Source organism: Dermacentor variabilis, chromosome 4 (genome assembly GCF_050947875.1).
Source record: "Dermacentor variabilis isolate Ectoservices chromosome 4, ASM5094787v1, whole genome shotgun sequence".
In the NCBI taxonomy this organism is placed as follows: Eukaryota; Metazoa; Arthropoda; class Arachnida; order Ixodida; family Ixodidae; genus Dermacentor; species Dermacentor variabilis.
The window spans coordinates 130,223,686-130,236,216 of NC_134571.1; the positions used below are offsets into that span (position 1 = coordinate 130,223,686).

At 44.6% G+C, this 12,531-nt stretch overlaps 1 protein-coding gene across 1 annotated transcript in view; it reads left to right on the top strand.

Moving 5' to 3' along the window:
- Positions 1 to 12,531, top strand: part of LOC142578338 (cell adhesion molecule Dscam1-like) — a 170,749-nt gene that overhangs the window by 83,956 nt on the left and 74,262 nt on the right. Inside the window, exons 3-5 of the mRNA XM_075687735.1 lie at positions 1,742 to 1,903; positions 4,106 to 4,261; positions 6,112 to 6,414. Of these exons, the coding sequence (XP_075543850.1) occupies positions 1,742 to 1,903; positions 4,106 to 4,261; positions 6,112 to 6,414 (621 nt within the window). The remainder of the gene's footprint in view (positions 1 to 1,741; positions 1,904 to 4,105; positions 4,262 to 6,111; positions 6,415 to 12,531) is intronic.

Here is a 12,531-nt window from a genome sequence, read left to right on the forward strand (position 1 = left end):
CGCCGTCACTACCTGCCCTAAGTAGATGTATTCCCTTACGACTTCCAGTGCCTCGCTGCCTATTGTAAATTGCTGTTCTCTCCCGAGACTGTTAAGCATTACTTTAGTTTTCTGCAGATTAATTTTTAGACCCACTCTTCTGCTTTGCCTCTCCAGGTCAGTGAGCATGCATTGCAATTGGTCCCCTGAGTTACTAAGCAAGGCAATATCATCAGCAAATCGCAAGTTACTAAGGTATTCTCCATTAACTTTTATCCCCAATTCTTCCCAATCCAGGTCTCTGAATACCTCCTGTAAACACGCTGTGAATAGCATTGGAGATATCGTATCTCCCTGTCTGACGCCTTTCTTTATTGGGATTTTGTTGCTTGCTTTATGGAGGACTACGGTGGCTGTGGAGCCGCTATAGATATCTTCCAGTATTTTTACATATGGCTCATCTACACCCTGATTCCGTAATGCCTCCATGACTGCTGAGGTTTCGACTGAATCAAACGCTTTCTCGTAATCAATGAAAGCTATATATAACGGTTGCTTATATTCTGCACATTTCTCTATCACTTGATTGATAGTGTGAATATGGTCTATTGTTGAGTAGCCTTTACGGAATCCTGCCTGGTCCTTTGGTTGACAGAAGTCTAAGGTGTTCCTGATTCTATTTGCAATTACCTTAGTAAATACTTTGTAGGCAACAGACAGTAAGCTGATCTGTCTATAATTTTTCAAGTCTTTGGCGTCCCCTTTCTTATGGATTAGGATTATGTTAGCGTTCTTCCAAGATTCTGGTACGCTCGAGGTCATGAGGCATTGCGTATACAGGGTGGCCAGTTTCTCTAGAACAATCTGTCCACCATCCTTCAACAAATCTGCTGTTACCTGATCCTCCCCAGCTACCTTCCCCCTTTGCATATCTCCTAAGGCTTTCTTTACTTCTTCCGGCGTTACCTTCGGGATTTCGAATTCCTCTAGACTTTTTTCTCTTCCAGTATCGTCCTGGGTGCCACTGGTACTGTATAAATCTCTATAGAACTCCTCAGCCACTTCAACTATCTCATCCATATTAGTAATGATATTGCCGGCTTTGTCTCTTAACGCATACATCTGATTCTTGCTTACCCATCATATTATTGCATTATTATTACATTCGTAATATTCCATACATATTGTCGCACTACACACGATATATAGGGAGATAAATTGCACAAAGCCGCTGAAGCACCCTCCCTACTTTTCGATTTCTTATTTGTCTTTCGCATTTCCTGAAGTCGACGAAACACCGCTTCCTCTTCTGCCTCTAGATTCTAGAAACAAGTGGACACCACCGTATGCCTTGACAAGATTTTTATTAAAAACGTTTGCTCTCTCATCTAATCTTCGGTGAGCGCTGGAGAAGCCACATAACTTGGAATGAACGAAAGCAAGAGTGAGAAGAGGCGCATGACTGGTAGAGGCCACAAGTACACGCGGTCACTGCAACAAGTCTCGTCCAGCGCATTTTAGTTGTCTGGTAAACAACTCGAAGGCTCGTAAACAACTCGGTATTCTTCCCGGCTTTCATTTTTCCTCGTCCTTCTCCAAGTGCAGGTATAGAATCTCTTCTGTTTAACCTTCTTGCCTTTCCCACTCTGTTTCTCTCTCTCCGCTGCTCCCTCTCCCCTCTACCCCTCTACCTAAAAAAAAAAAACGTCATTGTGGTTAGTGGGCAATGCATCAACATGAGTTTTGCTTTCCTTTATCGCAGTGGTGCAGCAGACGTACGACATACGGGTCTACGATGATTTCGTCATCCGCATGAACACCGGCGTGCTGAGGTGTCACGTTCCCAAATATGTCAGGGAATACGTCATCGTCACGTCATGGATCCGCAGCGATGGGTTCATCATCTCCGTACAAGCTATCCCAGGCAAGTATCATACCGTTAGCACCTACTTCGGGTGGCCTCAGAAAGAATAGGAGAGAACGAATCAGTCATATGAGTGATGTCTCACTGACACACAAGCAAATTTGGATCGCAAAACGGTAATAATTTTTTAATGAAGTGGCATGCAACCGTGGCCTCCGAGGTGGAAATAACTAAACAGCTCGCTAGCTCATTCAAATCAAGGCGTCGGCATTGTAAAGTTGGGGAATTTCCCATATTTCTATCTTGAACTTGGAAAGAGACTCCGAGCAAAACAATACATTAAAGAAAGCGCGCGATCCAGACGCTTATATAATACGAGTTGACACTTGGAGACAACAAAATCGGGGCAGAGAATTATTTAGCATATCATACGAGTGAGAATACATTAAAAAGAAAGCGAAGTACGATGTGAACGAAAAACGGTCGCATAAAAGACGCGACGACATCAGCCCTGAAAGTGCTCGGTGAGATGACGATTAACATCAACTCGTTATGGTCGCCTGCACTGTCAGAATAGGAGTAGGTTATCCGCCGCGGGATCGAGCTACAGGTGGGAGCACCACCGCCGCGCTAGTGTGAATAGGCGGTGGGTGGCACGTCACTCAACGGTTTGGCCCAATTTTATGGTATCGAAACGCGCTGACTACGGTGCTCATATATTGCCCTAAAATGCAACACTTGTGCACTGAATACGCAGAACGGCTCTATCGACTGGAAAGATGCGCGCGCTGCCATTAAACGGGGGACTGGCACTCAGCAAAGCAATTCGTGCTTCAGCGCTTCCTTGAGGCTTTTCCTGCATGTTTCGCTGGCGTTCTGCCTACTCTGCTAGAATTGCTGTGCCACTTAATACGACATTCGCTGGAAATCTTGCGCTGCTTATAAACGAAGTCGGCATCCCACAAAAATGAACTTAGCGTGGCACGTTGACACACACGCGACATCCCCTATATTGCAGGCAGCGCTTGTTCTATATTCTATCTCTTGTTTTGGTTTGATGTATACGCCGGCCAAGCATGAACAGATTCAAACTCAACCACTTTTAAATCCTTCTGCTATGCACCACTGTTTCTTTTTCTTTTTAATCCGCTATATTTGACGAGTTCAATTAAACAAGCTAAGCCACTGTAAGCGAAAGCATGTTAGCAGGATTGTCGGGTTGCTTCCAACGAGATCATTTTTATTGTAGTAACACTAAAAACGCGTCATCGAAGGAGAAAGTGGTCGTTGTATTATTACGCGTAAAGTTGCATATATTTGGGAGACTAGAATTGTTAGGTTTTACTTTAACTAGTAATAGCCCCTGTTTTCCGTCAAGAACACGACAGTTAAGAGCGAAAGAAAATTATAGTTAACGTCCTTGAACTGAATGTTGTGACGTCCTGCGTCTATAGACTGCTGTCACACGTGATTATCATAAATACTTTATTTTAGCTTTGCTTTTCGTAGCAATGGGTCAAAAGACAAAAGCCCACTATTAACTCGTGAAGCAATAAGACAGCTATATCTTGTAGATAATGCCTGTCCTGCATAATACAAAGTATACGCCGTGCTTTATTGGCCCGGCGCTGTTTCTGTTATGTTCGTTGACCACAGGCAAGATGCGTGCAACTAGAATACAGAACTAGATGCGTGTAACTAGAATAGACAAAGCAGGCACTTCTAATTCGGTTGCCTCCTTCGGTAGGTGGTAGTAAAACAACGAATATAGGGCAGAAGAAAAAACGAATTTGAAAGCCTTTGCTATCGGCAACAATCGCAAAAAAAGAAAAAAAAAAAGAAAATGTCTGACTGGTCTGTCGGTGGCAACAGCAAAAAAGGAGTTGCAGTAACTGAACGATTGCTTCGCGCGCGTGCAGTGGTAATCCTTATTGGTAAAGGTTTGCCGAAGAAGTCTCATATATTTAGATATCGTTCCCCTGTTAACGTTTTTCACCTTCGGTCGTGCACTATATGGTCCTGCCGGGGGTGTATTGGTGTAATAAAGCTCACTTGTTGATCCTACGCTCGTTCCGCTTAGATCTATAGGGCACTTTGTGTAATTTCTCGCCAGTTTCTTTTTTTTTTTTTAGGTTGTGCGCTGAACTCGACGCCTGTCAGTGACTCCTTTCTTGTATTCCTTCGCACGCGATACTGCGCAATCCCATGACCTCCCTTCGTGACAGGACGATTCGGGCCCCTCTTCCTCGGACTTTCGTGCAGATGAAAACTCCAAGTACGTGGCCTTCAGAACGGGCGAACTTCACGTGCGGCGAGCTGGTCCCGAGGACAGCCACCATTCGTTTCAATGCCAAACCAAGGACACACTCACTGGTGCCGCAGTAAGCAGCATCACGGCCGGAAAGCTAGTCATCACAGGTACGTCCAATTCATTCATTCATTCATTCATTCATTCATTCATTCATTCAACATGATTGGTAGTGGTGTAGTGCGGTGGTAGGATGTATAGTAGCAGCAGCCGGGCTTAGCCTGGCGATCAAAGGCCGGCAACTGCTCGGCCAGAGCGTCTCTTTCAATATCACGGCGGTGTTTCACGAGATACGTATCCATCAAAGTAGCTTCTCTAAATAAGTATACGACAAGGAAACGTGAAGTTTCTTTGCGGGCTATAATTGATCCTTCTTGTGGGGACACAAGTTGTTGCAGGCACGCATGCGGAAGGCCCCCCACCCCTTTTTTTTTTCAGATTTTCCAGGAGAGCGGCCCTTTCATCTTGGAATTTTGGGCACGTCAACAGAAAGTGTTCAGTGTCTCCTGTCTCGTCGCATACAGTCCTACAGTTTCGAGAATTGATACGCCCCTTCTCAAATAAAGATGCTGCAGGTCCTGTCCTTATTCGATGTAGAAGTGAAGCTTTCATTCGATGAAATATCTTGGTTACCCGGAGCATATGTGGTGGAACTGAAACTGACCCAAAGCAATTTCGAATGTCAGTTGTTTAAACTTGATTACTCTTCGGGGCCTTGACTTCGGAAGGATAATAGAGTGCAGCGTATGCAAGAGCATCAGGTTTTTCATTGCCAGCAGTGCAAATGTGGGAGGAATTCTACTGAAACTTTAATATGAGGCCTTCGTTGCCGAGTTATTTCACGAAAGATAGCGATTTGCGCGGGAAAGTGATGAACTGTACACGCGGTAGACCTGTTGCAATGCGGCATTTGAACCCGTAAGAGAACCACGTTCTGTGGAGGCAAAGCCTTTAGTTTCTGCAGAGCTGCAGCTATTGCCATACCTTACACAACTGTCGGCGAGGCTATACAGTCCAGATGTTCAGGCCACGTATATCTCTGAGAGCGAATACAGAATGCAGCTGCGCAGCGGTATTCGTCTACTTTGACAGAACCGCCTTTGTGTACTTATAATTAAAGAGCGCTTTACCGAGAAAACACTCACTCAAACGTAGTAGCTGGGGCATTACAGTCTGGGAAGGCTGAAGTCGAAGAGGGGCCATGTTATTATCTCAATGCTGATGTTGCAGTACCCTGCTGCCTTTGCGTAGCGCAAGTCGTCTCTAAAGGACCGCCGTTCGTTTGGTGTGCCGTGTACCGCCCTTAATGAACGTCTGTTTACTAGTGGTCTTGCGTCTCAACGCCACCAGGCTCACCACGTCATTCTGTCCTTAGGGGCAACTGATTCGGCCTCCAGTTTGTAACAATGCTTTTTCTTTTTCAGTGCACTTTTGGTATTCGTACTGTGACTTATTCGAGTTCGCTTTTCCTTCAAATTCCCCGATTTCGCGCTAGTAGCGGACATTGTCTTTCTCTTTCTTTTCTTTTGCTGTTCGCGCTGTCGTGCGGTGTTCGATGTTGCAGCTTTGCTTTCGGCTTCATTACGTGCTATCTTATTTTTGTCATCTCCTTATTTTCTTCATATCTTCCTATGGCCAACTTTCTGCACAGAAGGCGTGTGTCATGGCTCTGCGATGGCTGTTACCAACGTGTTCGTTAAGTTCTTGCTTTGTGCCTGACCCGAAGGCTGCAAACACAATGATTCTTTCTTTCTTTCTTTCTTTCTTTCTTTCTTTCTTTCTTTCTTTCTTTCTTTCTTTCTTTCTTTCTTTCTTTCTTTCTTTCTTATTTCATTCATTCTAGCATTTTATCGCTCGTTCATTTGATCGGTAATTCGTTCCTAGTTTAGCCTTCTTCGCTAAGCTCGCAACGTCCCACTCCCAGCTCCTGTTTATCACCGACTACAACTCACTCCTGCAGAGCCCCACTCAAGCATACCAGCCAAGGTGATCCACTGGAGCCGCCAGGTGGAAGGACCACACGGTTCGACGCTCTTCGTGCCATGCGAGGCCCAGGGACACCCGGAGCCCTCGTACCGCTGGTACCGCCAGCACGGCAGCCGCCTCAGGCCGCTGCTGCCCCTCGGGGAGCCCGGCATCGTGTTCGTCGGCGGCACGCTAGTCTTGCGGCGCGCCTCGGTGCAGGACAGCGCCACGTACGTGTGCGTTGTGAGCAACGGGGCCGGCGTCGAGGACAAGAACGAGATGCAGGTGCTCGTCACTGGTGAGTGGCGCCCTCTGCGAGCAGACTTCGCAACGTTGCGTCAGTACGCGTCAGTATCCCGAGGAGGTCCCTCCCCAGTCTTTGACTACGGGACCTCCTAGAGTTGCTTTTTCTGTAAAACATTTCAATGGCATCAATAAGCTAAAACTGAAACTGATACATAGCTTAGAGGGGCTGACAATGCAGTGCTACTAACGGGTGGCCTTGGCTGTGTGAGCACTGGGCACAAAAATCGATGAATGCACTTTGTCGTCATCGTTATTCAACGTCGAATCAAATTAAGGGTTTTAACATTCAAACTCAGCACGTGCGCTACGACAGACGCCATAACGGGAAACTCAGGATTAATTTCGATCACCTGGCGTTTTCTCGCGTGCGCCTAAATCAGTGTAAAATCGTTTTTTTTTTTTTGCACTTCGTGCCCATCGAAATGCGGGGGCCGCGGCCGGGCATCAAGACCGTGAAGGGGGCACCATCGTAATTCGGCATGAAGCTCCGTGCAGCACGCAGGTTTATCATAAATACTCTCAGAAATAATCGCTATGAAATACCGACTTCCCAAGACGTCGCAGCGGAGGGCTACGAATCCGTCGTTGCAATATATGGAGACAACAAACCTTGACGCAGTAAACGGCAGTGATAGCGAGAGAGAGAGAGAGTGCGCGCGCGCGCGCGCTCTGTTTCTCTATCTGTTTCCTTTTTATCTATCTACCCAATGAAACACCAATATCTGACGGATATCCGTACAAGTTCCGAACGTCCAAGTCTTTTATGGGACGTTAGCGGATATCCGATGGATGTCCTGATAAGGTCCGAACAGCTTACTCCAATATAAACAGTTCTGTGGACGAACAAGGGAGGTCGCAATTTAGATTGTTAAGAACAGCCAATAAATGTTATTTCGTGTGTGTCGTACAGACGTCATTACTACGATATCCGACAGCGGCCATTGCAGGAAGGCAAACTTTTTTTCGGTCTCACTGAAACAATTTAATGTTGTTGCATGATAACAAAGGGCGTTTCCTTTAGCTGCACCAAAATCTTTAAAGAAAATCACCTATGGCAGATGGCACAATTAATAGCCTACATTACACCGGTGATGCGGACATTACTTCCTCGAGCAATCAAAAGCGTAATGAAGTAATAAAAAAATTTCACAAATTACGTTTTTTTTACAATCAATTTACAGCACAACTTGCACTTTAGAAATTGCAGCTAATCCTTTTGCAATGCATATAGAATTGAAGCGAATTCTGAAATATCGCACCGGTTTTCAAATATGGGTAAGATAGATAGATATTGGAAACATCAGTAGATAAATCTACTGTTGTTCCACTTACTTCTTTATGAAAACGATGTTTTGTGCATTGAAGCCCAAAATTACCTAGAACGCCAATGTATTTCAGCGTACACTATGAAAATTAATATCTCGACAATTCGTTTCAGGTGGATTCTTGCGAACTCACCGGCAAAATTCGTAAATTTTAATAAGTGCCCTAAGGTAACAAATTAAAATATTGGCGTAATAGTTCTGCGGAAACTTGCAAGGTAGAGAGAAGTAATTAATAAAGAAAAATTCTTCTTTCGAGGAATCCGTATGGGTTTCCTTTGTAGCAATTGTTATGAACTTGTGGATGTCTGATTTTCCCTTTATAAATTAAAATATTGTTACTTGTGGTAAGTGCATTTAAAACGCACTCATCACACTTTCCTCACGTAAGTGTATTTATAATGCACTTGCGTGAGGAAAGTGCAGAATATAATTAATGCATTTATGTTCATTATTAAATTCGTCATATTGATTTCTCGTAGAAATATTGCCCGCCTCATCGAGTAATTTAGTTGAAGGGTTAGAATTGTTTGCTACCATCGGCTATTCCTTAAAATATCGGGTGGAGCCAAAAGTACCTCGTATATGTAGTAGCATTTGTCAGAACGGCTTACTGTGTAGCGACCGTTGCATACTCAGGTTGCAAGTCCGACCGTCGTCAAAAAGAGAGCCACACGTCTCAGATCCGAATGAAGGCGTTCAGTAGAACTCGCAACGACGTTTCAGTGGGAAAGGTTCCGAAAATGCATCGGCACGGTCACGATTGAAGCATGGGATCCGCATTCGAAATATAATCTGTGAACTTGTGCCAGGAGTCGGCGTGTCAGGCGGCTGTGTGTATGTTTCCCAGAGGGCACTCTCTTTTAGCTTACAGGAAATTTTAACTTATGCTATTAAAGACGTTTCAAGACATCGCGCCCGGACCTTTTTGGCCCACATATATGAGTAGTCTGCCCTCCAGAGGTTTGTACTTTTAGTTTTCTAGAACGAGACGCATGTTTTCCGATACGCTCAAATTATAACACAAAGCTATAACGTATCCAGCTCATAAATACATCGTCCCTCGTGTATTTTTTATAGCATTGACCTTAAAAATGGAATTTTTTGAACAATTCACCTGTGCCAGGTGGAAGGTTTAGAAGAAGGAAACTGCGCGGAGCACTTCCATGCCGCACGTGCGCGCACGTTCGTTTGAACGCATTTCATATGCTCTTCCTTGAACGTGGAAAACATTATATGCTATGCATTGCATATATTTGAGATATGTGATGCGTAGCATTCGTGCGCATGCGTGCGTGCGCATGCGTGCATGCGTGCGTGCGCATGCATGCGTAGCGCATGCGTGCGCTGCGAATGCCCGCTGGGAATATTCCGCTGCATCATGGTGTCAAGCTGCACACCGACGCGAATGAATGTCCGCTGCAAAACAATGTGAACACCAAAGAATACATTTAAGCCACCGCCTAAAACCAGCATAGGCCGTAACAAAAAAAAGAAGAAAAAAGCGGCAGAGCCACTTAAGACTGCGTACCTGTCGGAATGCGCAAGCATTATAGTCACTTAGGTGAAATGTTTTCGATTGATGCTTCCGACATGTATTAAAATTCTTTGTGCTGAATCGGTGTGCGCTCGTTTTATGCACTCATGACGTGGCGTCGTGAGTCCATCGACGTAGACACAATACCGACGAAATCCGAAAAGCAAGTGACCCCATTGGCTGCGTGGTCACGTGAGCATGGCGCACGCACTAGGCCACAACCTTTAGTCAGCCAGAACCTTGTAGCCACCGTGGCGTCGGGAAGGCGTGCTCGTCGCGCACCCAGACCAAAATGCACCAACTTTTCTCTTCAAAGCCATTAATTCACTTTGTTTTCAGTAACCTCCTTGGAACATGTGACGTCACTCCGAGCATTTCTGACGTCTTTTTACTCTGAGCGCTTTTGGTACCATCGATCGGTCACGCCGCCGATGACGCCGCCGCATTTCTGTATAATGAGGCATATAATACTTTCGCATTAATAACTTCGCGTGCAAATCCCATGAACGTGCAGTATCCGAGCGCTGCATTTGACGGACGTCCCCTAGGTGTTTAACAGGGGAAAAATTCACCGATGATTACGACGCTCCCTAATGCGAAATTTGAGAATGCAAACAACAGAAATAGACAGTAATAACTGCCAGCTTAATCACGACAGCAGTTTCAGTTTATTTAATAATGAACAACATGCGTTTAATCTCTAAAATGCTACCCGGAAGGGACATTTAAAAAAAAGAAAATAAACAAGAACGAAAGAAAGGAAGGAAGAAAACTATATTCGTATACCTCGGGGCACGCTTGCATTGTCGCGTCTTCTTCCTGTTTTTTTTTAAATTTTTAATTGTCGCGATAGATATCCCATGTAAGATATGTTTGTTGCAAAAGAACACGCAAAAGAACACTACACTACCATCGAACTTTCAGAACAACAATGCGAAGGAAAAGCTTCGACAGATGTGAAAACCATGCTACATAACATATGCAGAAAGAGAGAGTCTAAATAAAAATTAAATAACAACACTGGTATGAACAAACACATGTAGCTAACACAGAATGTTTTTACGTAATATGCAGGAGGAATTAAGTCGAAACGCAGAAATAAGTGACCAAAGGCAAATGCAAGTGGACGAAAGTATAACTTGCCCCAAGTAGGAGTTGTCGTTTCTTCTACACTCACTTTCCTTTTCTATATGATTTCTACATTTTCTATAAAAGGGGGCTTTTCGGCTACACCTTTACAGGCTTCATGGGCTATTGACTTCATGTGGTAATAATAAACAAGAAAAGAAGGCTCAAGCAAGTGTCGAAGCTAAAGAAGAAAACGGATGACGTAAGATGGAGGTTTATATTACTCGATGACTACATATTGATTATATCTCGTTGTTCTGTGTCCTTGTCTATCTTTTTCATGTTCGTTACTGGCTCATTTCGTATCTTATACACGAGGCATTACGTCGACCCGGCTTTCTCTGGCTTCGACACTTGGTTGGACTTTTTTATGGCAGAGGACAGGTGGGCTAATGCCGTAAATAGTGCAGTCTATTGTGCAATGTGTTTAATTTTCGGTTATATTGGTGCTAATTACGCCCGTACCTTTAATTTATCCTACTCTGTGACTATTTCTGGCGTTTTTTGGCACTGCCGAAACCATCTTCCAGGTGCCGTTGCCTCGCGTGAGCTCTGCTTATTCCAAGTGAATTCGCTCCATTTCCCAAAAGTGTGGCGTACGATAACTTTGCCTCAACATGACTATATCTACGGCGGTGCACCCTTTACAGGAGTATAGCGCAACTGGCGTAACTCTCGCTTATATTGTCGCTAATTACGGCCGTAGCGTTACCTTTACCTACTCTGCCACTAATTCTGGCTTTCTCTTTTTCTAGTTGATACCGTCATTTTCATCCCACTTGCGAATCGCTATGATGCTTCGAAGCCGTGAAAGGGTCCTTTTTTTATAGAAGTGGTTACATCTCCAGGCTTGTAGTGGCGCCTGACACCGGCAAAAAATTCCGATAGCCAGTGGGTCTATACTAGTCCAGGTGCAACCAAATTAAGAAAGCCCAGTAAGCTTCAACAAAAACACTCCTTCACCAGAACAGGAACTGGCCTGCTTCGTGCAGTATTCAGCCACTACCTCCCTCATGACTCCTTCAACCAACCCATGGCCCGCAGTCCTCAGCAGCTGCGGAGCACCTGGCCAAGGCGGCGGTCAGACCTGCAACGCAGCAGAAGGTGCTAATAATCTCTGTACCCAGACAGGCCGCCACTGGCTCTTGAGTTGGACAGTTCAGTCTTTGTAGTTTCTTTATTAGGTCCTTCGTTACTTGGGAGAGCTTACCTCCCACTTCAATGGCTGCTTCTAAAGCCAGCCTAGCTACGATTTCATCCATTACCTCTATGTCATCATTTCTCTGTTCTAAGGCTGCATATTTGTTTGCAAGCACCAGCCTGAATTAGTTTGCTTTTACCCTTACTGCGTCTTGACTGGATTGTTTCTTCTTGACTAGCTTTACTCTGTCTCTCTCACTTTTGAGGCAAATCCTAGACCTTACTAACCTATGACCACTGTACTTTACCTTTCCTAACACTTCTACATCCTGCACTATACTAGCGAGCTACACTTTCTCGAGGGAAGCTAGTTGAGAAGGACTCTTTGAGGAACTATCAGGCATTGTGTGATACAATATTGGCTTTAGTGTACTTGGAACTGGTGAGGCTTATACAGTGCTGACTAAAGGCCACGTCCTGAGCTAGAGAGGTCTCCCAGATAAGAAGCAATACGGGGTACAATTCTTAATTCACAAGGTCGTAGCGGGTAACATTGAGGAATTCTACAGTATTAATGAGAGGGTAGCAGTAATCGTAATCAAGCTAAATAGGAGGTACATAATAAAGATAGTACAGGCTTACACTCCCACTTCCTCTCACGATGATGAAGAAATAGGACAGTTTTAAGAAGATGTTGAATTGGTGATCAGAAAAGTGCAAACTAAGTATACTGTAGCGATGGGACTCCAATGCAAAGTGAAGCAATGCAAAGGGAAAAAGCAGGCTGGTGAACAAGCAATTGTCAACTATGGTAACTATTCTAAGGACACTAGAGGAGAGATGCTGGTAGAATTCGCGGAAAGAAATAAGCTCCGAATAATGGATATCTTCTTCAGGAAGCGTAGCTACACAAAGTGGACCTGCAAAATCCCTAATGGAGACACAAGAGATGAAATAGATTTCATACTTTCTGCCGATCCCA